Source organism: Prionailurus viverrinus, chromosome D3 (genome assembly GCF_022837055.1).
Source record: "Prionailurus viverrinus isolate Anna chromosome D3, UM_Priviv_1.0, whole genome shotgun sequence".
Taxonomy (NCBI): Eukaryota; Metazoa; Chordata; class Mammalia; order Carnivora; family Felidae; genus Prionailurus; species Prionailurus viverrinus.
In genome coordinates, this window is record NC_062572.1 from 75743966 (window position 1) to 75767562 (window position 23597).

Sequence of the window (23597 nt, forward strand, 5' to 3'; positions counted from 1 at the left end):
ATGGTTAAAGGAACACATATACGGACGACCATATGATTGCAGACAAATAACGATAACACATTAATTGTATTTACCAAAGAAGATATTCCAACCCTTCAAACAGTGAGATATTCTGGTTTGCTTTCATAGACATGTAATTTGCCCTCTTCCTCACTGCCATACGGGAATGGCACTTCCTCTCCACTGGAAAATCAAGACAGCCAAGATCCGAGGTATAAAACCTGCTTGCGATACAAGCAAGCCAGAAACGGAACTTGGGATCCACGTTCCATCCTCTCTGCCACTTCCAACTTTGCCTCTAGAAAAGGCTCTCTCTCTGAATATTTACTTGTGATGAAGTTATAAAATGCACAACCCTCACAATTTTGCGAGGGGATAATGTGGGGTTCACAGGGGGAGGGTTCTTTGGCAGGTCATCAGCCTCTAAATATTAGAACGAGCCAAATATTTTTTCTAAGCAGTGCCTTGCCATCTACGGTCCAACTCATACAAAACGGGGTTTATTACATAGGCATGCTGTTTACATGCAACCACTCAAGTATGTTGCCTAATCACAATGACCAGGGAAAAACCGCCTTTGATATAAAAACCAGCCCTCCCTTAGTCATTAAGATTTTCACATGACTTGAGAGCACTTTCTTCTTCCATACAGAGGATTCCTCCTTCGTCATAAGGAAACCTGAGTTGCTCTGATAAATCGAAATTTAGATATTGCATGATGGACGTACAAGCCTACATTGGTTTTTAACTATCCACCTAAGTGCACTCTACTGCATACATCCTGCCTCTTAACTAGAGCACTCAGAAAAGCCATCGTACTTTGCCTGACTAACAGACCATGTCGCGAACAGCTAAATGGCCTAGCAAATGCAAAGAGTTTCCCATATGTTCACTTTCCAGTGTTCATGGAGGTCCACTACCTATGCAAACCGACTGCCATCTCCACAACCACATTCCACCTGGAGGCACACAGGTAACTTCGGGCGGCCATCTAGCTCTGGACACTATCAGCAAATCAGAACCAATTTATAAGCAGTTCCTCTAGTGTTTGCAAAGAACATTACCGTGTAGTCACAATTACAGGAATAGGGAGTTCTCTTACTCTGCGAATATTTTAAAGAAGTCACATAGAGGCTTCTTTTTATGCTAGAGCAGGTGTGAACTCAATTCCACTCTAAAACTAGTATCAGCCCAGCTGAGAGAACAGTCGTAAATTTTTATTTCAGAACTAAATGAAACTCATGAGGGTATGGGGCAAAATCTCGTTAACTATTAAAATGCCTTTAAAAGACTGTGGGCAAGGCTGCTTTCTTTTGTTTTATTTCCAATTTGGTGTTCAAACTATATATAGAATGGTGCAGTGAATGAAAATGCAATCACAGAAGTATATCTATTTAGAACATTTTATTTGGAGGTAATGAAAAATTTCAGAGTGCTCTTTCCCCCGACCACATCTCTATGAATTAGGTCAGTAAGTGAAATAAGGAAACCAAGGGTAAAATGAAAAATGGTTTACTTAGATCACCATAAGATTATCAAGCAAACTACTATTTAGTAGGTCGGTATTTTCCCATAACTAGTTACTAGAATGCCTAACAGAGGTTGTCCACAGCTACTTAAGTAGTCGGCCATGATATTTCATCTATTTATGCTCAGTGCATCTCAATTTCCAAATAATATTTGTGAGCCCATCAATAAATAAGGGCAAGGGAAACTATGCAATGCAAACAAACACACACACACACACACACACACACACACACACACTCACACACAAGATAAAGTATAAGTTTAATCCTGTCAGGAGACCAGGGTTTAAGGCTTCCAAAAATACAGATACTAGGCTCACTTCCAGCTACTCCAAAATTTCTGAAGGAGACGGGGTCACTAATAAATTTTCCTCCACAATTTGGTATTGCCCAATTAACTACAATCAGTTACACATAAAGAGTTTCTGCTTGCATCTGAAGCCTTCAGATTTGGCTGCTGAACTGTTAAGAGTACAGCTTGGTCTGAACAGCCAAGGTGAGGAAAAGGCAAGAGCAATTAGTAACCTAGTAATTGCAGAGAGTGGACCACACCAGTGCCGATAATACCAGAAAACTGTACTGTGTGATCAGAATGCTCTAAAGTTACATTTTTATGTGTCTCTTTCTCTCTCATCTTTTGCTTCTTTTGTCTCTTCTTTCTCCACCAAGTGTTATCAGATATTCCACACTTTGTATTTTCATTCAGCTTTAATATGGCCCATGAAGGGGTGGCATTTAATTAATCACTTCCACATTCTGCCAAAATTCGCTATATGATCCTCGAGTTTGCACACCACTTTTGCCAAACTAGTCAGACCCAATAAACAGAAAAGGCACCTAGATAAAATAAAAGTGCGCAGAATAATAACTTGCAGTAACTGAACTGAAGTGCCTGGTGCTGTTCATATTACTTCACTTAAACACAGAGCAACAACTCAGACGAGAAATTCCATCAGAGCACTAAAGATTGCCCAAGGTCACACAACTGGAGAGTAACAAGCTAGGCGTCAACCCAACGTCCAGCTAGAAACAATCCTTGCTCGGCCTACCATCCTCCACTTCGCCACTATTAGGGCTTTAGTGGGATTTTCAACCTATAAGAAAGCTCACGATGTTTTATTCCAAACAGAAACACTATCATCAGCAATATTTTACACCATATAAAGTGAAGCTTCCTTCCAGTGTTTCCTATTAATAAGCATGTGTCAAGGAATTGAGGAGTGATTAGTAAACAATCCTCGGGAAGATGAAAAATGTTTGGGCTGTATCTGTTTTGTGTTTGTTTTTTTTTAAGTAAGTTGTAACTAAGCAATATTTCTTTTTTTTTTTTTCCAACGTTTAATTATTTGTGGGACAGAGAGAGACAGAGCATGAACGGGGGAGGGGCAGAGAGAGAGGGAGACACAGAATCGGAAACAGGCTCCAGGCTCTGAGCCATCAGCCCAGAGCCCGACGCGGGGCTCGAACTCACGGACTGCGAGATCGTGACCTGGCTGAAGTCGGACGCTTAACCGACTGCGCCACCCAGGCGCCCCAAGGGCTGTATCTGTTAAGTGTTTAGGAACAAATTTTAATTTAATCCCAATCTATGCTCCATGCATCTTCCAACTGTGGGTCCGGAGGCCTGATTCTGCAAAAGGAAATGAAATGGGATCCACTAAATACCTTTTTCTACTCAAAAATAATACAGAGTTCCTTAGGAAGGACCCAAAAACCCTTTGAAGTAAAGAGAATCAGAGAATAATCACACGCAGAGCGACATTCTATGCCAAGCCTCTCCGGAGAAGAACAAACCCAGGTGGATGAGGACTGTCTCTACCACATTCCTGAGAATGTGGAAGGTCTGTGTAACAGCACCTCCTTGGTGAAAAGCAACCTACCTAGTGGTTGCTCATTATCCAGATGACCTACAATGCAGGCAAAGACATCTTGGCTTGCCGGTAGGCCCCCTCGCACCACCATTCAAATAGCATAGCAAGGTATTTTTAGCCATGTGTAAGAACGAAACTTGAGAATATTTAAGTTGGAGGGACAAATGGCTGGAGGCAAGCATCTCACAAGGGGCATATCTGAATTCAAAAAAGTTGTCCCCAAAGAGGTACTTATTTTATAGGATTACTGTGTTTGTGAACTGGCTGAAAAAGAAATCTTTCCATTCTGGTCTTGATGTTTACAGAACCGAACATTCTATGCTATCTCTACCTGTTCTTGCCTTCTGTTCCACTCTCTGTAGAAGGTAAAGGTGTCTTACAGCTGCTAACAGGCAAACCCAAAGTCTATACATTCATCAATTAATTACAGACCAAAGTAAGAGTACCCAAAGTGTGGCCTTGCAGTGCCATAAGATAACGGTTACAGAGCAGTTAGTTGTCCCAACGCGTATGACGTCATTGCACTGCTCACAGTGATTCTGGGGTGTGCGGGTAGGACAGGTATTACTATCCTCACAGAAATGAGAAAGTTGGGGATCGATTTATCCAAAGTCCAATCACCAGGAAGTGGAACAGTCAAGACTAACGCTGTGTTGAGCCCTGGCCTAGCCTACTGTTCAGTGATGCCTCTCAACGCTTAACACTGAGTTCCTTTGCTACTGTGGTCCTAATGAAGGTTTTAACGTGAACAGAGAGAATAGGCTTATTTTCATTGATGATCCATATGGCACTCAAGGCAGACATGCAACTTTCACGGACATTATTAGTTCACAGATCCTGTAACTGTACTGACGGTTCTCCTGGAGCCAAGAGGCAATGAGAGGTTTGAGAAACTCCAAGTGTTTAATACCCCGGGACTCAAGGATCCAGTCAAGAAGCATGTTACCGGTTAATGCTACCACGGGCATATCGTAACTATCAAACTTAATGCGAAATTCCAAGAAGCCATCTTTCCGATGAAAACCTTAGAGAAAAACTTGCATACTCAATAAAAACAACACTGTTGACTTCACATCCAGCTTTCCTTTGATGACACATGGCCCTTCCCTCTGCCTATTCTCTCACTGGCCTGACTTATGCCATGACTGTGTTTGACAGAGGTGGGAAACTTCGGGCCAAAAGCTGAATCCAGCTCTCACCACAATTTCACGAAGTCTTGGCGTGTTAACTAAAATTAAATGTCTTTTGGCTGCACTTAATCCTCCACACTAAAGATCAACAAATACGATTGTCATACATATGAAAATAAAATAGAGGGTTGTTGTTGTTGTCTTTGCTGCGGGCAAGGGGCACTCTTGTGTGAGTGCTTCACGAGGACGTGGCAGGTTGTTGGAGGTTAAGTACACAAAAGACGGTTTGAGTGGTGTGGGGCAAGGACCTCCCCTCATGGTACTTGTTTCGGCATATATGGGACACTGTGGCTCCAGGATGCCAGGCCTGCTCTGAATGGCTGCCACGGGACTAGCAGTGCGCATTGCCAAAGACCACCAAAGGCACCGTGGAAAAGGCTGATGGCTGCAGCTAAGGGTCCACTGCACGGCCAGGGTGCTCTGCACAGAGTAGCAGGAACTCAAGCCAGAGACCTAAGAGAGAAGGTTCTAGGTGATGCAGACATGGAGAGCGCGGACTCTGGCTGGTCACTGTCTCGCACAAAGGATGAGGACAATGAAGGCACAATCAGGCTCTTTCCTGTGGGTGACTGTCACATCTGTGCTTTCTCCACCTTCCTCATTTCGACCACTTTTTTTTTTAATACTCCACGTCTCTCTGTCCCTTTCTCTAATTTGCTGACCAGCATTCAGACTCGAGACCCATTTTTATATTTTTCTTACTACATGAAAGTTTGAGCCTGGTTCTTCATTGTCCAAACTGTTAAGTTGAAAATTATGCATTTTTCTCTGAGAAGAAATGAAATAAACCCTGTCAATCAACAAGCCTGATATGCACTGGCCAAAGTAGCTGTTGTGTACCTCCCTACCACCCAAACTCTGAAGCTGGAGATGGCCACTGGCTATCGAGGAGCAGGGAATCACATTGTGGGACTCCCTTTTCCCTGCTTCCTGCTGCATCGAACCCACACTTGACATCTGAAGCTGTGACCGCCATCTTGAGACAATGAGGGAAAGCACAAAAGAATCACCAGACACTTGCCTTGATATCAATGAGCCACAAACTGATTCCAGCAGCAGCTCACCACCAGACTTCTAGTAAAAGAGTGATTCCTCTTAAGCAACCATTAGTCACAGTTTCCATTACTTCTAAGTAAAAGCCTTCTTCCTGATACATACTACTTTTTACTTTTATTTAACTCTAAAATGATTTATTTTCTCTTAGAGTCCATAACTTTCTATGTAAGAAATCTTCCTCTAGTATTTAGAAGATCTACACTTTCCTGTTGGCTGTCGTTTTCAAGTAACATTTTATGCGATCAGTTCTTCTAAATCTTATAAAACCTGACTATGAAAATGTTTGATGATCACAGCATTAATTAGAGCATACCATACAGTAAATGGCTGAGTGGAAAGGAAGCCAGACCCATGAAAGGCAAACAGAAATTTTTATAGAGTGGACAAGTTTTCCTATCTGAAAACTGGAAACACTTAACTTTTTTCAATGGCCTTTCAAAATAAGACTGATATGACTTATTTTTTATAAATAAAATATTTTGTGGTATGTTTACTGAAAACTGAAATCTACCACCATGTAACATGATCCATTCCCTGACATTAGAATATTCTGGACAGCCAAGGATATAGTACTAGAGAATTAATTTCTGTAAGACTGGCTCTGATTTAGGGTTTTCTTCACGATACAGTGAGACAGATGTAGGATTGATTTTAATTTATGGGCTTTTCATTCAGGATTTAAACCCCATATACATGATTTCCTGATTTAGCCATGAATAAAACCATTCAACAGTCATTTATTGAGGTCCTACAACTCTATGCCAAGCATTGGCCCATGCATCACACTTCTCTCCTGGTGATATAACTTAATAAGCTATTATTTTATCTTCAATCAATCCAATCCCTTAACTATAGATATGGAATGAGCAGAGGTAGAAAAGAAACATCCATTTGAATCAGGCTTTAAAGAATAACATTTGGAAAACACATCACTAGCAAAGTTACTTGAAGGTATCACAAAATAGAGATGAATGGATTAGAAATAGTGATAAAACATCTCACAAGATAAAATATAGCACAAGGATAAAATGGCATACCTAAAAGATCAATGGACCATTAGATGAGAAAATTACCTGAGAGATCATTTAAAGGTCTGTTCCACCCTCGATTTAAAAATGGGAAAAAACCTGACCTGAGGAGCCACCCACAGTTGCAGCAAAACAGAGAGGAGAAAAGCCAGTTCTTTGGCTCCAAGCCTTAGCTCAAAATCAGGATTAATAATATCACCCGGGAAGACACTTAAAACAGTCTTATTTGTTAATCCTTGGGGAAGACATTTTAGGTTAACATATTCAAATAACAAAACTCTGGAACGAAGAAAGCTAACAACAAATGACACCAGAATTAAATGTTTCTTCTCTCAGAAATTGCTTGTTACCACGTTACCAGTCCAATAGATAACAGATCATATCATAGTAAATTCAAGCAAAAAAAAAAAAAGTCATTAAAAAAAGAAGACACTGAAAATACACAGACGTCCCTAACTAATGAACTCGCCAACAGCCTGCTATCACCATCAGACTTCAGAACAATTTAGAAGTGAACTAAAATTTCTAGAGCTGCCATCCGTATTCACAGTTCCATTTTCATGTAGTTATTAAAATATTATTTGACCTCTGGCACTTTAGGATATCAAACACTTGCCATTGTTGTAGAGGTTTTATTTTTTAATCAAATATTTAAATTCCTGCATGGAAAGAAAACATCTGACAAAGAGGTCTTTACCCATGTTTTGAAAAAACTATGTTTCTTTGTGGTTATTGTACGTTAAGGTTTTCAAAAACAGTTTTCCTGGTTAGAGCCTCTTCATTTAGGTTTATTTCCAGTTTTACAATGAAAAGAAAAACTCCCTGTATTAGCATCTACTCACATTCACCATTTTACAAGAAGACTGTGCCACTGGCCTCTGCCACTGGGATTTGAAAACACTCACAACACTTCACCTTTATGCTGGGCTAAACTCAGGGTAGTCATAAACACTTTGAAGTAATACAAACCTAAATATTCCTGCTAGGCAAACGGAGCAGTGGAACCGAATTATAATGAGCTAGCAGCTGTCACAATATGACCACAGTAACCAAATCAAAATATCAACCGCTAACCCAGATGAGATTCAAAGGTCATCCTATAAGCCAGCAGCCTTCTTCAGTTCTGCCTGAAACCCCGATCTAATCCTGCAGTAAAATGTTCCACTGAGCTAGTTTAGAAACCAGTTACTCTACAGTGGGAAATTATTCAGGGCACTGGTAGAGTACCGTTACCGTTAGTGGGGCTACAACCAAATACCACAGTAAGGAAACTGAACCATTCACAATGGGACATGTAAAAACACAGCAGCTGATGTTGAACTAAGCTGCACCCAACTGTACAAAAGTATCACTTTTCACATCCTTCAGTTACCAATGCATGTCTATAATCTTACTGGCAACTTGCTCACTCAAACAATCTAGTTTTCAATAAGCCTCTGGAACAATAGAAGGAAAATGCATGCTTAGAGCCTTCCTTGGATCAAAAAGTTAGAGCTAGAAAATATATTGTTTTCCCATTGTAAAAACATTTGGATAATTATTTGCAAAAGTTTAACGTTTGCAAAAAAAAACCAAACTGGGTCAGAAATGTTAAAAAAAATCCATACTCTTTGCATATAGCTCTTGTTGGGATTTTCAGACTTTTCCAGAGCATATAATCCTCCTAAAAACACAAACCTCAGACCCATGGTCCTTCTGTCCTTTCAGCATATTCTGAAAGCTATTCACTGATCCCCTATAAAGGTTTAATCAAACTGTTTAAAAACTTCAGCGAACAAGTTTCCAGTAGATCAAGTGTACATTATTGCCATTAATAATCATAAGTAGTCACAAAGAAAAAGTGATTTGTTGTTTCCAGACACAAAACAGGACAGGGCATTTCAAACAAGTAAAAATGCAAACCAGCTTGCTCGTCTCCACCCAAAGAAAGCAATGAGTGAGGATTCTGGAAATGTCAGGTACACAGATATCATATCACTATGTTGTACACCTGAAACTGATACAACGTCGTATGTCAATTATACCTCAATAAAAATATAAACATTTAAAAAAAAAAAGAGTGCATATATGAACTGGTCAGTGCAGGCAGTCAGCTAGACGACTCAGTGCTATCGTCTCTCAACTCCTCCGGACTCCCCCACACAAAAAGGAAAACAAAAAGTCATGCACAGTTATTTAAAAAAAAAATTAGGGGCTGGCTTTTTTGTTTATTTTAGCTATGTTTTCCTTTAAAGGATTTACACAATATCAACTTCCAAACTTTGTATGGCAACTGTGATTACAGACAGTAATGGAAGAAGTGGTGTAGCCTTAAAAACCAAGTAGTGTTCATTAATTCCAACAGAATAGGTGTGTGTGGGGGGGGGGGGGTACGGCGCACATGTGTGCACAAACCCATGCTTGCACGCAAGTACACTTGCATTCATTTGTCCATTTTTACTTCAGGGATTCACAAACTATCAAATAGGGTATTACATTCAGATATGCAGGCTTGTTTCTAAAAGAATAAATTAATGAAGATAGTCTTTTACTCTTATAAATGACATACCATTTTGGAAAAAATCGAAATGCATAAATACATTGAGTTTTGGTGTTTTGGTGCCAAACATTAAGTATTTATATCACAAAAAGTGCAACGTTTATGCAAAACCATTCATGTGAAATCAAAAAGTTCAGAGTTATAATAAAGGGTTTTATTACCGTAAGAGTTCAGGAGCAAATGTTAGCAATGCCTGTATGGTTTCTCCAAAATAGTGTATTGCCGTAAAGGACAAAATATATAACAATGATGCACTCCCAAAAGGAGACAGCAGTTCATTACTTTTTTCTTTCCTTGCAAGAAAATAAAACCTCGCTAAGTGAACAGTTTACTTAAAAAAAAAAAAAATCGGGTCATCTGCAGTTAATAACTCTTTCCCGTAAAATTAGTCTCACTTGTTTCTGTAGCAGACGCCTAATTCAGTCACAGGCTTGATTGATTTGACAACACAGAATCCGGTCCAATATAAAGTGGTTGATTTATTTCTTATAGCTTTTATTATTATTTCTTATAGCTTTTATTTCTTCTAGCTTTTACCCTAATTGTGACATCATAGCAGAATCAAGTCTTTAACATGTAAAGAAATCCTTTGTAGTTTTACTGAAAACTAAAGATTCTGAAAGCAGGTATTGACTGTAGTCAAAAACTCACAATGAAGTCTAACACCTGCTTTTGGAAGAATGAAAACTTGCACCAGGATCATGACACAGAATATGGATTTGGACACAAAGAGCAGTTCAGATCATACCATGTACTCTGTGAGTTCAAATTCGTGGCCACACTAATAGATATTCCTTGATCTCTGCCTCCACTTGTAAACTGGCTGTCTTTAATTTCTCGAAAACAACCCATCTTCTCTTTGTAAAAGTGCCACATAACATCTCAAAGTGGTCTTATTTTAAATAAACAGCAGCTTGGGCAAAAATCAATGAGAAGCTTTGTTCCCCTAATCCAGCCCCGAGATAGACAAGCCAATCAAGAAGGCATTTGGGATGTGAGAAATTACAGGGGTGGGAAGAGTTCGTGAAGCATCATGGGCAGTTCTCTAAAAATATTTTTAAATTCTTTTCCAAACTAAAAATGCAAGGTATTTCATAGTTGTTTCAATGTCTTTTTACCCTTTTTTGCAGACTGCGCCGTGCCCTCTCGCTCTGAGGGCGACTTTCCTGACCCCAGTCTGACACTGCCCCGTTAATGTCAGATAAACCATTTAGCCCCAGCACAATTCTATTCTGTGCAAAAATCTGCTTGAGGTGGAAAATGTAGCAGTTTGTAAACAATAAAGAGCCATGTTTCAGACCAGACAGCTTATCTAACAGAGAAGTCCTTTCATGGGGAACAGTGGGTGGGAGCCTCCCGGACATAGTAGCATTTCCTATCACAATGCAGGAGACTGTCTTGGCCTCCATATTTAAGAGTTTAATGGGAAGGAGGGCAGACGGGATAAAAGAACACAGCTGACATGGACTTTCAGCTTAAACAACAACTAAGTGAAAAGAGTCAGCTCTCACTGCTCTAGCTCCAGACTCTCAGCCCACTTATATTTTAAATACCATTTGGATTGAAAAACAAATTTGGCTGGTAAAACAGTTGCCCATGAGGCAAGAGATGAACAAGAAACAAATATTTAATATCCTTGTATTGCTTGGTGTATTCCGTGATACTAATTTATCAAGTTCTTCCTTAAGAAACCCTTTTTTCACGGACAGAACATAAACTTCTAAATATGAGTAGTAATTTATTTGTCCTATTTTACTTTCACTCATCAGAAAATAGTTTTAGAAACTTCTCAGGGAGTTCTTTAATATGCCCTTTAAGTACTCCTTCCCAAGATTATTTTCAAGTTAATCTTTTATTCTGTGTTGTCAAATTGAATGAGGATAACTGGAGAAGCAAGGTGTTAGAATTTAACGTTAGTGCTACTGTCACTAAAGAGTCTAAAGCTGTTCTTTAAAATCTAGGTTGGCAAATATATCTAGTCTTCTGTATCTCCATATCCTGCACCTCCGTATCAACAATTGATAAAAACCAGGATGCTTGCTTTAGCTACAAAATTAAAACATAAATATGAAACTTACCATTTTAAAGTAAAAGGGAACACAAATATAATAACAGCCTTAGGATCACACACAACTTCATGGTTCTCAAAGTTGGCATGATACTTAAAGGCACAAGCATATGATATTACCCATTTAAAATAGGTTGCTAGTATTTCTCTGCTTTGTCTACTTTATGTCAAATATTTGAAATTCCTTTAGATGGATTTGATGGTGACTTTTGAAAAAAATGAGCTTCAAGGACTATCTATACATTAAATAACAAGTATAGCTTCCAAGGCTTAAAAATAGGGACATTCTTTAGAAGCATTTGCAATTATGGTTTGAGAATGATACAATTATGGCTGTGTGTTTTTCTTGGAGGATGGCCCAATGCCTTGTGCCAAGAAATTTAATTTCATTTATTGATGGATTTGCAATAGAATTTTACCATGGTGAGATTTATTAACATTGTTAAAAACTCACATTTACTAGGGCAAAGATCATTGTTTCACACAAAACTGAAGCAACCCGCTATTGCCCACTGCTCAGGTTACTACTGTTGAACACACATCCCCACAGGGTAAACAAAACAGAGAAGTATGCTAAGGACACCGGTATGAGGGCATGCTGGAAACTCACAAACTATCTCAAGTGTATCTTGCTTCCAGTGAAGGACAATACAATCTGCCTAGACCATCAGCACTAAAAAGCTCACACCTCAATAAATACACAACCAGATTTCCTAATTCAGCTTGAATTCACTACTCTGATTTAAGCGCTCTAAACCTATTATTAAAGGGGTTACCGTAACCCCTTTAGTAAGAATTCACAGGTGATACTGACTATATATCATTGCCAATGGACAGGCCCAAAGATATTTTTATTTTAAATATTCACCACTTTGACTCTGTCAACCTTAAATCAGAAAACAAGTATTGCAACATTGAAATTGGAATTCATGCTCTTCTATCTAAGGAGGACAATCCCCACAGCGATTCAGTATCACTGAAATCCTGTGATTCCACCTGCTTATAAAACGTAGTCCTTTAACCAAGCATAAACTGTCAGTATTTTTCTGCAATTTACAATTACTAGAGTGAACTGCCTACAGATCCCAGTTCCTAAAAACAGAACCTCTGTCTAGACTGTATTCTCCCCTTTCTATGGTAAAATACAAGCATTCAAAAAGTGCAGGTCAATTTAAAATTAGTCTTACTTTGTATTCTGGAATTGACAAAAGGTGGAGAGAGATTGTCATGTGACCCAAGGTCCCTGCTGGTCATGTGGTCATAGGGTGTCCCATCTCCATAGTTCTGTAAATAAAACAACATCCTAAGTTTTCATCCTGCATGAAGAAATCAGCATATAAACACCCTCTATCGACACCTCTATGACCCAAAGACACTGAAGTCCACATTTCCAGTTACATTCCCACTCATTATAAGGAACCTCCATCTTCACAGGTCCCATGGGTAAGAGAGGCTCTATAGGCTGCAGATTTCAAGTTTTCCTCATAACAGCTATGAAATCTTAGAAATAATAATAGTAATAGAAACATTGGGATGAAGTTGTTGACATGGTTAAGTGAAATAATGTATGTATAACACCTCACATGGATAAAGTACACTGTAAATATTAAAATTATTATTTTAGTAAGCCCACATTATTTAAAAAAAAAAAACAAGCAAGATTGTGCTATCAGGGAAAATTACCCATAGCCTATAATGAATTATAGAAGTACAGCCTTTTAAACAACATTCGCTTTTACAGTATTGAAATTTCAATGTTTTGTTATAGCTGTTATTATAGTTGTAAGAAAATTGGATCATTCCACAAGTAATTAACATGAAAGAATGTTAAAATTACTACAGCAGGACTGTGAATGAACATCGAAACTTTAGCATAAATTAGTACTTCCAGATTCGGACAAAGTATGCCACAAAAAAGTTTTAAAAGCAGACATTAATTTTTGGCAAGAATTTGTCATTATGATGATTATCTCATTGTTTTGATGGAATTTAAAATTAAAATAATGGTTTTAAACTGCCCAGTCACTTATTAATGGAGGAATTGGTAACATACAGGAAAAGTAAAAATCATCTATATTGTAGGGTTCACATTTCTGACTAAGGTGCACAAAGTAACCAAAAAGGAAAAAAAAAAAAAAAGGGTCGATCTGCTCAGCTGGTTGTACCTCCCACAAAGACCAAGTCAAATTTACTCAGAGGTGTCAGTTGCCATGTTAGCCAAAGGGCAGAATCTGTCCACACAAAGAAAGACAGATACTGTCTGTACATCACTTCCCTAGAAAATAACTGGAACCTGTAAGGTTCCAAATAATCCTGTTTTTAATCACCTTCCGTCATTTAGAAAAATTAACTTGAATGATATTGTAATCTCATGCTGCCAATATATCAGTGTATAAAAAGATGTCACGTTTTAAATGCCTAGCATGGGTTTTACACTCTAGGCACTGTATTATACTGATTTTTATTTATTAAGTGTCTTCATCCCAAACAGTGCACTAAAAGCTTAATATACACTATCTAATTTAAACCTCAGCATAGTGCCTCAAGGTAGCTGATAATATCACCACTTTAAGAGAGAACACAGACTTAGCATGGGTCAGTACGAATCAGCGACAGGAATCTGCCGCATGCAAACTCCCTAAATTTAGAAAAATATAAATTACAAAATATTGATTGAAAATTATTCACCAAAATGTTCCCTGAAAAACAATGTCAGGACAGTCACCGCAAACCAAAAAAAAAAAGTCAGGATGATACTAAGGGACCTTGTTCTCAGAAGAACAATCAAAAGTACCATGTGTGTTAAAGTGAGAAATCATAAGAAACCCTGTGTGAATAAGCTAAACAACGGGGGGAAATTCTGTCATCTCCTACACTTGCTGTCAAGGGGAATGGATTTATTTCTGCAAGTGCAGGCTGTAACGTGAGGAGGAGGAAAGATTTCCTCAACCCATCCATATAATGCATTAGGATATCAAACCCGACAGCTGGTGCGATGGCTCAACAAAGTTAGAGCTTGGAGACCCTGCTGCACCACAAAGACCACAGTGAGAACCACAAGGTCAGAAGACAGGTGGAAACGGACAACAGTGGCTTGCTGAAATGTCTTCATTGTGGCAGCCTGATCACCTTCCTTGCCTCTTATGCCAAAATAGAAACCCCTCCCCACCTCAAATTTACGTGAATACTTACAGCAAAATGTTCCCTCCCTGCAGAATGCTTCATTTATACAGCTGGCTGGGGGAGGGACACGTGTTTGTTTGGCTATGTGCTCTCAGTCTATTTTTAATTTGGGGTATTTATATGCATATTAGAAAAGCTGACACGGATCTTAGAGGGCCTAGCAATGATTCCATTAAAAACAGATTATACATAAAACCATATATATTTAAGTGGGAAGGAACATAAAAGATCCTCTGCTTTTACTTTTTTCATTTTACAAATTCGAAAAACGAGGACCGAAGAAGTAAAATGACATGCCCAAGGTCACACACACACAAAACTACACATTGCCTACTCCCACCTACACATACCCCAGTCCCACCCCATTCCATGCTCTTCCCATTACACCCAAACTGACAGCGAAGGCATGAGAGTAAACCATGAAAAAGAGTAGTAAACATCTGAAACCAAGTAAATGAATGAACCCAACTGGTACATTTCATGCTTACAAAGTGAAATCAACTCTGATTTGTTCTGTAGATAATACTGGTCAGACAGAACTTCATACTATGTCTTCAGAATTATTCTCTAGTCTATTTATACCAACACATTACTAGGGATACTAAGATTTTTTTTTCTTTTCCCCAAGTTGTGCCATCTACAACAAATAACTTTCTGTAATACTGGATCAATAACTGGCAAAGTAAGGGCAAATATTTAATGAAGGATTTTTCTTCTGGTTCACAGAAGTGGAACAGGTGTCAAATTCAATAACAGCATCCAATAAGAGAATGAGAGGAAAAAATTGCAAACACAAGCTGATCCTCATTAAACTTAGTATGCATATATGTATCTGTGCAGTTGTGTGTGAGAGAGAGAAACTCACCTTCAGTTTGTCAATTTACATATGCGGCATGTCTGGTTGTGGGAAAAAGATTAGATATACTTACCCTGGACGGGCTTGGATGTCCTCCGCTCCCCCAGGACCCTGAGCTACTTCTGTCTTCTACATCTAGGGACAAGAGAAAAGTTCTTTAGGCTTTCTTGCAATAATTCTTTCTTTTTGTACATGCACTTTTAAATTAATGTTTCAAATTAATCTCCTGTTGCCTTTAATTAAGAATCAGGCACGGGGCTACCACGATGATAGTGGCTTCTGACCCATCTACTTAAATTAACTCATTTAAATTCACAGCAGAAATGAACTGGACCCTCAGGAACCAGAGGTATGAACATCAAAATTACTTCCATCCTTCAGTGTTTCCTAGCCTCAACTTTTATAGACATGAAACTGCACTTAAAGTTTTAGAAGATCTTTTGGAAAAAATAAGTTCAAAAATACATAAATACAACCTTAATGGGTATTTAAAAGCCAGTTAAGGCAAATATTCATACTAACATTAGCAGCCTCTGTGCCATCATGCTCTTGGATACCTGTTTGTTCTCTAGTCAAGGTTTATTACACCAGACAACAGACATGGAACAAAATACATACAAGGCAGAAAAGGATTCAGTGGTCTGTTACCACCAGTACACTACAAGGTGACTAGAATTCGATTTTTTTTTAAATGTTTTAAGTAAAAACAACACTGTCTCCATATTTTAATTATTTTAATAGACTTACCACTTGACTACAATCCTTAATCTGGGTACTGAGATGTAAAAATTAAAGTTGTTAAAGCCATTTTTTATCTTGCCAAGTGATAGTGAAGAGACCTCGATGAACTACCAGAAAGTTGAATTTTTCTGAACTCTGTAGCAGCAGAGTTCTAATGCTGACCAGATTACTACATGCTCGGTCAGTGCTTCTAGCGGCGAATACTCAGGATGATGAGTGGAACAGCTAAGTTATCATATTAATTGCTTAAAACATAAAAGTGTTTTAAAGATCAGTCACTCTATATATAGCAATGGCTTTGATATTGATGATGAAAGGTCTTTGTAAGTATACAAAGTTTCACTGTTCTATTATTTGGATCATGGTTGATAACAGACAGCCATCACAAGCTTCCTCTGACACAACTGGAGGCGGAGTCTGAAACTCTGGTTCAGGAGACATAATCCCATTTATTGTGTTTCCTAACATTTCAGTGATACTGTTTATTTTCCTAATGCACTACTGTTATTCCTTTATTACTGCTATTTCATTACCAGCAAAAGAAATCATAGTATAATTAAAACTGATTTATTCTGGGGTACAGTGGAGTACACAGTGTTTTAGAATATCTTAAGAGATGGCATAGAACAACAAAAACCAACTTACTATTAGCACTAAACTTGAATCCTTGGGGTGCCCGGGGGGCTTAGTCAATTAAGCATCTGATGCTTGATTTCGGCTCAGGTCATGATCTCACAGTTCGTGAGTTCGAGACCCACGTCAGGCTCTGTGCTGACAGTGCAGAGCCTGCTTGGGATTCTCTCTCTGTCCATCCCCCACTGCACACTCGAAAAATAAATAAATAAATAAACTTGAATTCTTTCTCTTTTTTTTTTTAAACAAATATTTCTGTTCCCTTTGTTGGTGCTTCAGAAGATAATGCACCGGCAAACACACGCACCCCATGGACAGCTAAATTCCGTGACCGTGAGCTTTAAGGAATATCAAGAAAGCTCTGGGAAGTGCATCCATTCTGGAGAGAAGGTGCAACACTTTCCCCAAACCTGCTATTGTAACAACTCCACTCCTGGCCTATGGGTAGACTGAACTGAAATACTAAGAAGTGACTTAAAACCCTCTGGATTTGGGAGTTCTTGCAAGCCTCTATGGCTCCCTTCATCCTTAACCAAAATCAAATACGTTCAACAACAAAAGGTATAAACGACAAAAATCTCTCGACCAGTGCAGACTTTCAAAAGTCCCGCGTGTCTTCACTTCCTTTTCACCTGAAACAGCCAGACCAGATTCATTTCAGAGATTTTGTCCTCTTGTATTTGGCCAAAACATAATGAAGGCACAGAGTTGAATCCCTACATTCTGTAAGATTTCATATCGTTTGGACCCATTTTGTCTTTGTAATTCTCAAGGAAAAATTTAAACACAAAAAGCTGGCAAAGACAAGGAGGAAAGGGGAACGATTCCCCACCAGGGCGATTTTGGCCCCCAGAAGGCATTTGGCAGTGTCCGGAGACATTTTTGGTTGTCACAACTTGGGGCGGGGAAAGGGGTGGAGGGGCAGTGCTATTGTCATCAGTGGGTAGAGACCAGGCATGCTGCTAAACGCCCTATAAACGTTAGAATAGAATTCCCACAACAAAAAATGCTCCATCCCCAAGTCTCAACTGCGTCTAGAATGAGAAGACAGACCTGTGCTGAGGGAAAATTACATTAAAGAGCAAAAAGGAAGAATCGAGTTGGGAGAAAAGATGTACTAGAATTTAACTTATAGTTTAGCACAATCTCTTCCTAAATACACAGTGGCTTATGCCTTTTAACCCAAACTTGAGCTGGAGCGTTTCAGGAGACCTTCACAAACATCTTCTGTCCACAGAACAAAGGGAAAATGATGGTCAACCAGGCAGCCTGCTAATTAGCGGGCAGATAAAACACATCAAAACTTGAGTATTCCCAACTGGGCAATTTCAAAAGCGAGCAATCCACTAATTAAAAATGCTGGAAGTCTAGCTTTTTCAAAACAGGTTAAATACTGGCTGGGTTCCTTCTCAAATAGATTCCCAACCAATCAGATCTGACTGCTCTTTTCCCATCCCTTCTCGTTTCTATCTTTCTCATTTCCTGACCTCACACTGCTCCACCTTCCTTTCTGCTTCCTCCCTTTCACTGATCTCTTTTAAACAGGCTTTTCTCCACCCCTTGGCCTCCTGCTAGATCTAAAAGATAAGGACCAATCTCTAGCTCTCCCAAACCTAATAGAACAATTATATGATCTCTGATATACTTTTATCTTTGAAAAAAAAAAAAGAAAGAAAGAAAAAATACCCGTATGACTGGTGCTCATTTATCCAGAGCAAGAAGCCACAGAAGCAAGAGCACTGATATCTGTGACTCATAATGAATGTAAACATGTTGCTTTTAAGTCATTCGTTTCCATCGTCCCTCCCACTGAGCCTCATCAGGCCTGCCAGTTAGTGAGCATTTCCTCAACAGCTACCCCAGTACAACTCCGAGGGCATCTAAGGACAGCCTACCTCTGAATCACCTGGTATATTAATTGCAAAATCAGCATCTTGGGGCCCACTGCTGACCTACTGAGTCTGGATCTCCCGAGAACACGGTGTTTTTAACAAGGTCCCCAAGTCATGTTCATGTGCACCGCAGTTTGAGAACCACCAGCCTGCCTTATTGGGAACACAAGAGCAGAGGCACCACCACCCCTTGCCTCTCTCACTCTGTCCGTATCTTACAATTCCTGCCGAGGGTGCCAGACTCAACAGCGTTCAATACACAGGCCCATCACATCTGTATCCAGACGCATTTGCATTTTGCCCTGACTCACTTTTTAGTAAACCTGCACGTGTCCTACCATGGGCCATTCCTTAATGCCTGCAGGTATACACAGGCACTGCACGCACTTCTGTGCCTCCACGTTTTTGTACCTGCTATTTATTCCCTCTACTTGAACTGTTCCATCTCTCAAAATATAATAGCAGCTAACATTTAGTGAGCTTAAATATATGTCTGACACTGTGCTAAGCACGTCAAGGCACTAACAGAACCACCATTTCATACATGAAAACACCGAGGCTTCAACGGAAAAGAAGGTCTCCCAAGCATGCAGCACACACAGGTGCTGTCAACGCCAAAGCCAGGGTGTACTCTTTTCCGCCACTGTCAATGCCTCCCTGAAAGGACGTCATTTCTTTCCATGACCATCTTGAATGTTACTTCTCAAATGTCTCCCTAGGCAGAGTGAAAACATTTGCGAGTTTATGCCTATTCTTGGGTCCACAAAAGATTACAGAATTATATACAACACAAATATGTAAGAGTAAATATTTGAAGAAATCAAGAGACTGGAAAATAAAAATAGGGGAATAATAAATCCAGAAATATGATAAGCTTATCAAAATGTACACTGTGATGGGCTGGATATTTGTTAGAAACGGGTCAAAATTCTACACGAAAAACAAAAGGGGAACAAGATTCACAATGAGTATGGGATTAAAGCACACAAACCGTTCAGGAAATTTATTAAAGCAACGTAGTAACAAATGAAAAACTGCCTGGGATGGAGGCTGTCTGAACATTTAGTTCCCGCCTCTCCCTTGTCCGACCATCACTCTCTATCCAAGATGGGAATAAAGAATAGAAACACAATAACCTGGGCAGCGGAAGGGAAAGGAAAACAGCAAGTGGATGGCAGAAATTATTCTTCCAAAAGACTAATATGGGTTCCACTGTTCCAGACATCTCTAATTTATTTTACCCTAAATAAGGACACACTTGGTAATTTCTACGGGATTGACAGTGGTTTAGGAGGCAACCTGACAATCCACAAAATTTCATTCTGTTAGAGTAGTTCTGCATAAGCCCCTCAGACACTTCAGCATCAAAACACAAAAGCAAAGATTGGGCAGAACTAGGGCCAGAGACTCCATTTTGAAAAAAGACACACAGATAATTTTTAATTTCTATGATTCCCCATCCATATTCATTAAACTTACGATCCGAATCCTCAAATCTCTACTTTATGTGCAAGATCGAAACTATCAGATAGACTGGGAAAATCTCAGAAAACACAGCTCTGGGAGTTGGAAGAGAGACTCAGATTTTACCAACCACTCTGCATTAGCCAGCTCACTGGTCTGACCCAGTCACTGGCCTCTCTGAACTCACTTTTGTCAACTCTAAGTGGGTTTGAGTTCCATTCTTGAAAATAGAGAAGGCTAGTATATTTGGACAACTCTCCCACAAGAAACTAAAAATGATGGGTAAATTTTTAAAAATCTTCTTTAAAATGCTAATAAACTGACAAGATAATAAGGAATTATCAAGTCAAAATCAAAGTGAAAGCTAGAACCCAGGAAGGAAAAGAAGACATTTTTACCCTAAGGACATCTGCTAACCTAGAAAATTGAATAGCCTCTTAGGTCAAGGAAAACAAACAAAAACCCAGGACCCATCCAAAGTAGGTATCTAACAGGAGATAACAGGGATAATAGGATTTCCAATCTCAAGGAGTTATTGTTAAAGTAAATAACTTAATTAATATTTGTTAAACACTTAGGGGAATACTTACCCCATAGCAAATTCTCAGTAACCAACACCTACCCATGAGAGCATAACTTAATAGTATGCTCCAAAATCTAAGATAATCAAACCACGTAAATGGGTAAAATTATGATTTATTCAAAGAAATAACTCTTAGTTCTGCTAAACAGGTCAGAGACTTTCAAACATTCTCCTGGATTTTAGAAACAGCCAAGATGTTTAGAGTAAACAAATCCCACCTTCTTCGTAAACCTCTACAGCAAAATCAGAGTAAGAATTCAGTACATGTTAGATTTGTTTAGTGACTTAATTTACCTTCAGAATATCCCCTTCATATCTCACGACCGCAACATACGTTTGTGTTCTGTATAAATGATATGCTGTCAAAAGTTATGTATGCTGACCTGAGACCCAACCTAAGAACACAGACTAAATGGTATATAGGTTTATCCTTGACTTGAAATAAACAACTGTTAGTTACCTAACTCTGTTGATTTGGGATAATTAGAGTTGTGTATTGGTCCTTTCCACACTTAGAGCCCAGATCATGCCAAGTGCCCAAGGCCCTAGAGTTTCATGAAGTCAGAAAACAACTAAAGTGGTTTTCTGAGTCGCTTTAAAAGTCTACGAGTTACTACTCTTGGAGAAATACATTGATTCCCTGATGAAAGCTTCTATACGTTCAGAATGCATTGGGAGTTTGTTCTTGAGGGAAACAAAATCACTCCGAAACATGTTGAGGTCTATACTGTCTCAAATCCTTCACTCTACAACAACAGACACCATTAAATATCCTCCACACCATCATGGAGACTCACAGACTGGGTACATCTGTGGCTCCTACTAATTTCCTAGTCCAGGAAGAACCCTTGGCTGAGCCCTCCACACAAACTGAGATGGCATATGCTCTCCATCAGTGCCAGATGAATTTAGAGTTCAAAATATTTCATCAGCAAAGAGCGTGTTAAGGATGTGCACATTTTCATTAGTACCCAGTATAATAAGAGCTCTAAGTAGAGTAATGTGAAGTCAAATTTGAGTATCAGTACAGATGAAGGAAGAGCTGAAAAGCTTCAAATATTGATGGACGATGTCCACAGAACCATGAGCACTTCTTTCTTTTTCCATAAGAAATAAGATAAGCTTCATAATGAGTGATCTGAGCACTAACAAGAAACTTCCCGCACTTTCCAAAGCTGACCAAGCAAAAGATGAGGGTTGCGGTGATGCCTCTTACAAAACTTTGAAGACACTTCTGATATGAGGAACAGAGACCTGGGCTTTCCATTTTCAGATCATTGCTGTCAATGCTGGCTTTCTGAGTGCTAATGGATTTCCTTACCAAATAAATCTGAAAACTCAAAAAGCCAAGTACAACATGACTTGTATCTCCACATAAATATCTATTTGCGTGTGTGTATATATATGCACAAAGAAAGGTAAAAAATGAAAACACTAGGAGGAAAGTATAGTAGCAAAAGTTGTTCAGAAAAGAATTATTCCAATATTTTAGCTTTATTAACCTCCAACTTTAACTTCAATCATTAATATGTCCTTTAGAACACTCCTTAAACAATCATTATTTTCCTGAAGTTAAAACCAAACTATTTTTCAAAAATGAAAACTAAATAATCTCAGATATTTAAAATATGGAGTTAATTGCATTTTGCAGTCCTATAAACTGAGAAACACATTTTCATATAACACAAAAGATCATATGAAAGCAACAGAATAAAATACATAACTATTGCATTTTAAATGTGTTGGTGTTTCTGAAATACCTAAACCGTCTTGAGAACTCAAGCTGAGTAAACGTTTCAGTTATGAAATTGGGGGGGGGGGGGGGGGGGAAGTAACCTGAAGTCTTTAGATCAATCCATACAATTTGGAAGTATCAAAGATCATCTAATTTGGATAATATTCCAATTTGAATAATCTAACATGAAACATGGAGAGATGGGTATTTTTTAGCAACCTTCTATTCCAAATGTTTGAAACTAGACCTGTCAGAGTCTTCCTCTTAAAGAGAAGTTAATCCTTCCAAGATCTCATCATTCTAACAAGAACCCAGAAAGCAGAGAGCCACAAATATCTTGAGGCAGCCGTGCAATATGAATTATTTTTGCCTCCTTTGACTTTTTGGAATCTAACCTATCTAAAAGCCCTTAACAAAGATCAATTCTACTAAGACAATGTTCTTAACTTATTTCAAATCAGGTGAGAATAACAATTAGAAATGACTGAAGATAAAACCAACATACCATCCAACTCCAATATTACAGAGGTCAGCCTCAAAGCATCTAAATTAAAAGTGAATATATTTGGGGAAGTTTTTAACGAAGTGCTTGGTACATTTAAAGATGTATTTACAAATACACAGCACAAAGTGTGAGAAATAAAAGCCAGATACTTTAGAAAACATGACACAACAACAAAAAAGTTAAAATATGTTTCATTTCCTATAGAACAGGCTGTATAACTCTTATGTACATGTAATTATACATGTATTGTTCAATTCACACATGTGATCTTTTATGTTGCAAAGTCCATAATACCGTAATGACTTAAGACATACACATTGATTTTTTTTAAATGCCTACTTGATAAATAATTTATTTCAGGGCAGGGGGAAAAAGAGCCAGTATAAAACATGTAACAGTTTTATCATTTCTTCTCTTTTTCTCCCCATACCTCTTTTCTCCCTAGGGTGCCATTCCTGTGGCTCTGGGAAAGGGCTGCTGGCTTAACTGAAATATTTGGAGGCTGGACTGGCTCTGCATTGCCACAATGGTTCACGTCTCCCAAATGGCCTCTGTTCCCTGTGCTTCTTTCTTCTTCTATTTCCTTTCGTACTTCAACCAAGTCCACTTCTCCCGTTTCTTCTAGTCTCATTTCATCCCACCCCCTATTTACAGATGCTCAACAGATACTGGTGAAGCCACATAGTTTTAAGTATTCAAAAATCTTCCCTAAAATCCTGTTTCC

The 23597-nt window shown here is 38.8% G+C and overlaps 1 protein-coding gene across 16 annotated transcripts in view; it reads right to left on the reverse strand.

Moving 5' to 3' along the window:
* TCF4 (transcription factor 4) overlaps window positions 1-23597 on the reverse strand; it is a 351095-nt gene that overhangs the window by 215046 nt on the left and 112452 nt on the right. For 15 of the 16 annotated variants that reach the window (XR_007145686.1, XM_047826990.1, XM_047826977.1 and 12 more), the window contains 2 exons: window positions 15394-15455; window positions 12469-12565 (listed from right to left, as the gene is read on the reverse strand). Coding sequence is in view for 15 of the 16 variants with exons in the window: in XM_047826990.1 (XP_047682946.1) it covers window positions 12469-12565; window positions 15394-15455 (159 nt within the window). In the remaining variant the exon portion in view is untranslated. Of the gene's footprint in view, window positions 1-12468; window positions 12566-15393; window positions 15456-17882; window positions 17888-21604; window positions 21610-23597 lie in introns of those variants that run through there. The other variant, XM_047826984.1, reaches the window with a different exon arrangement.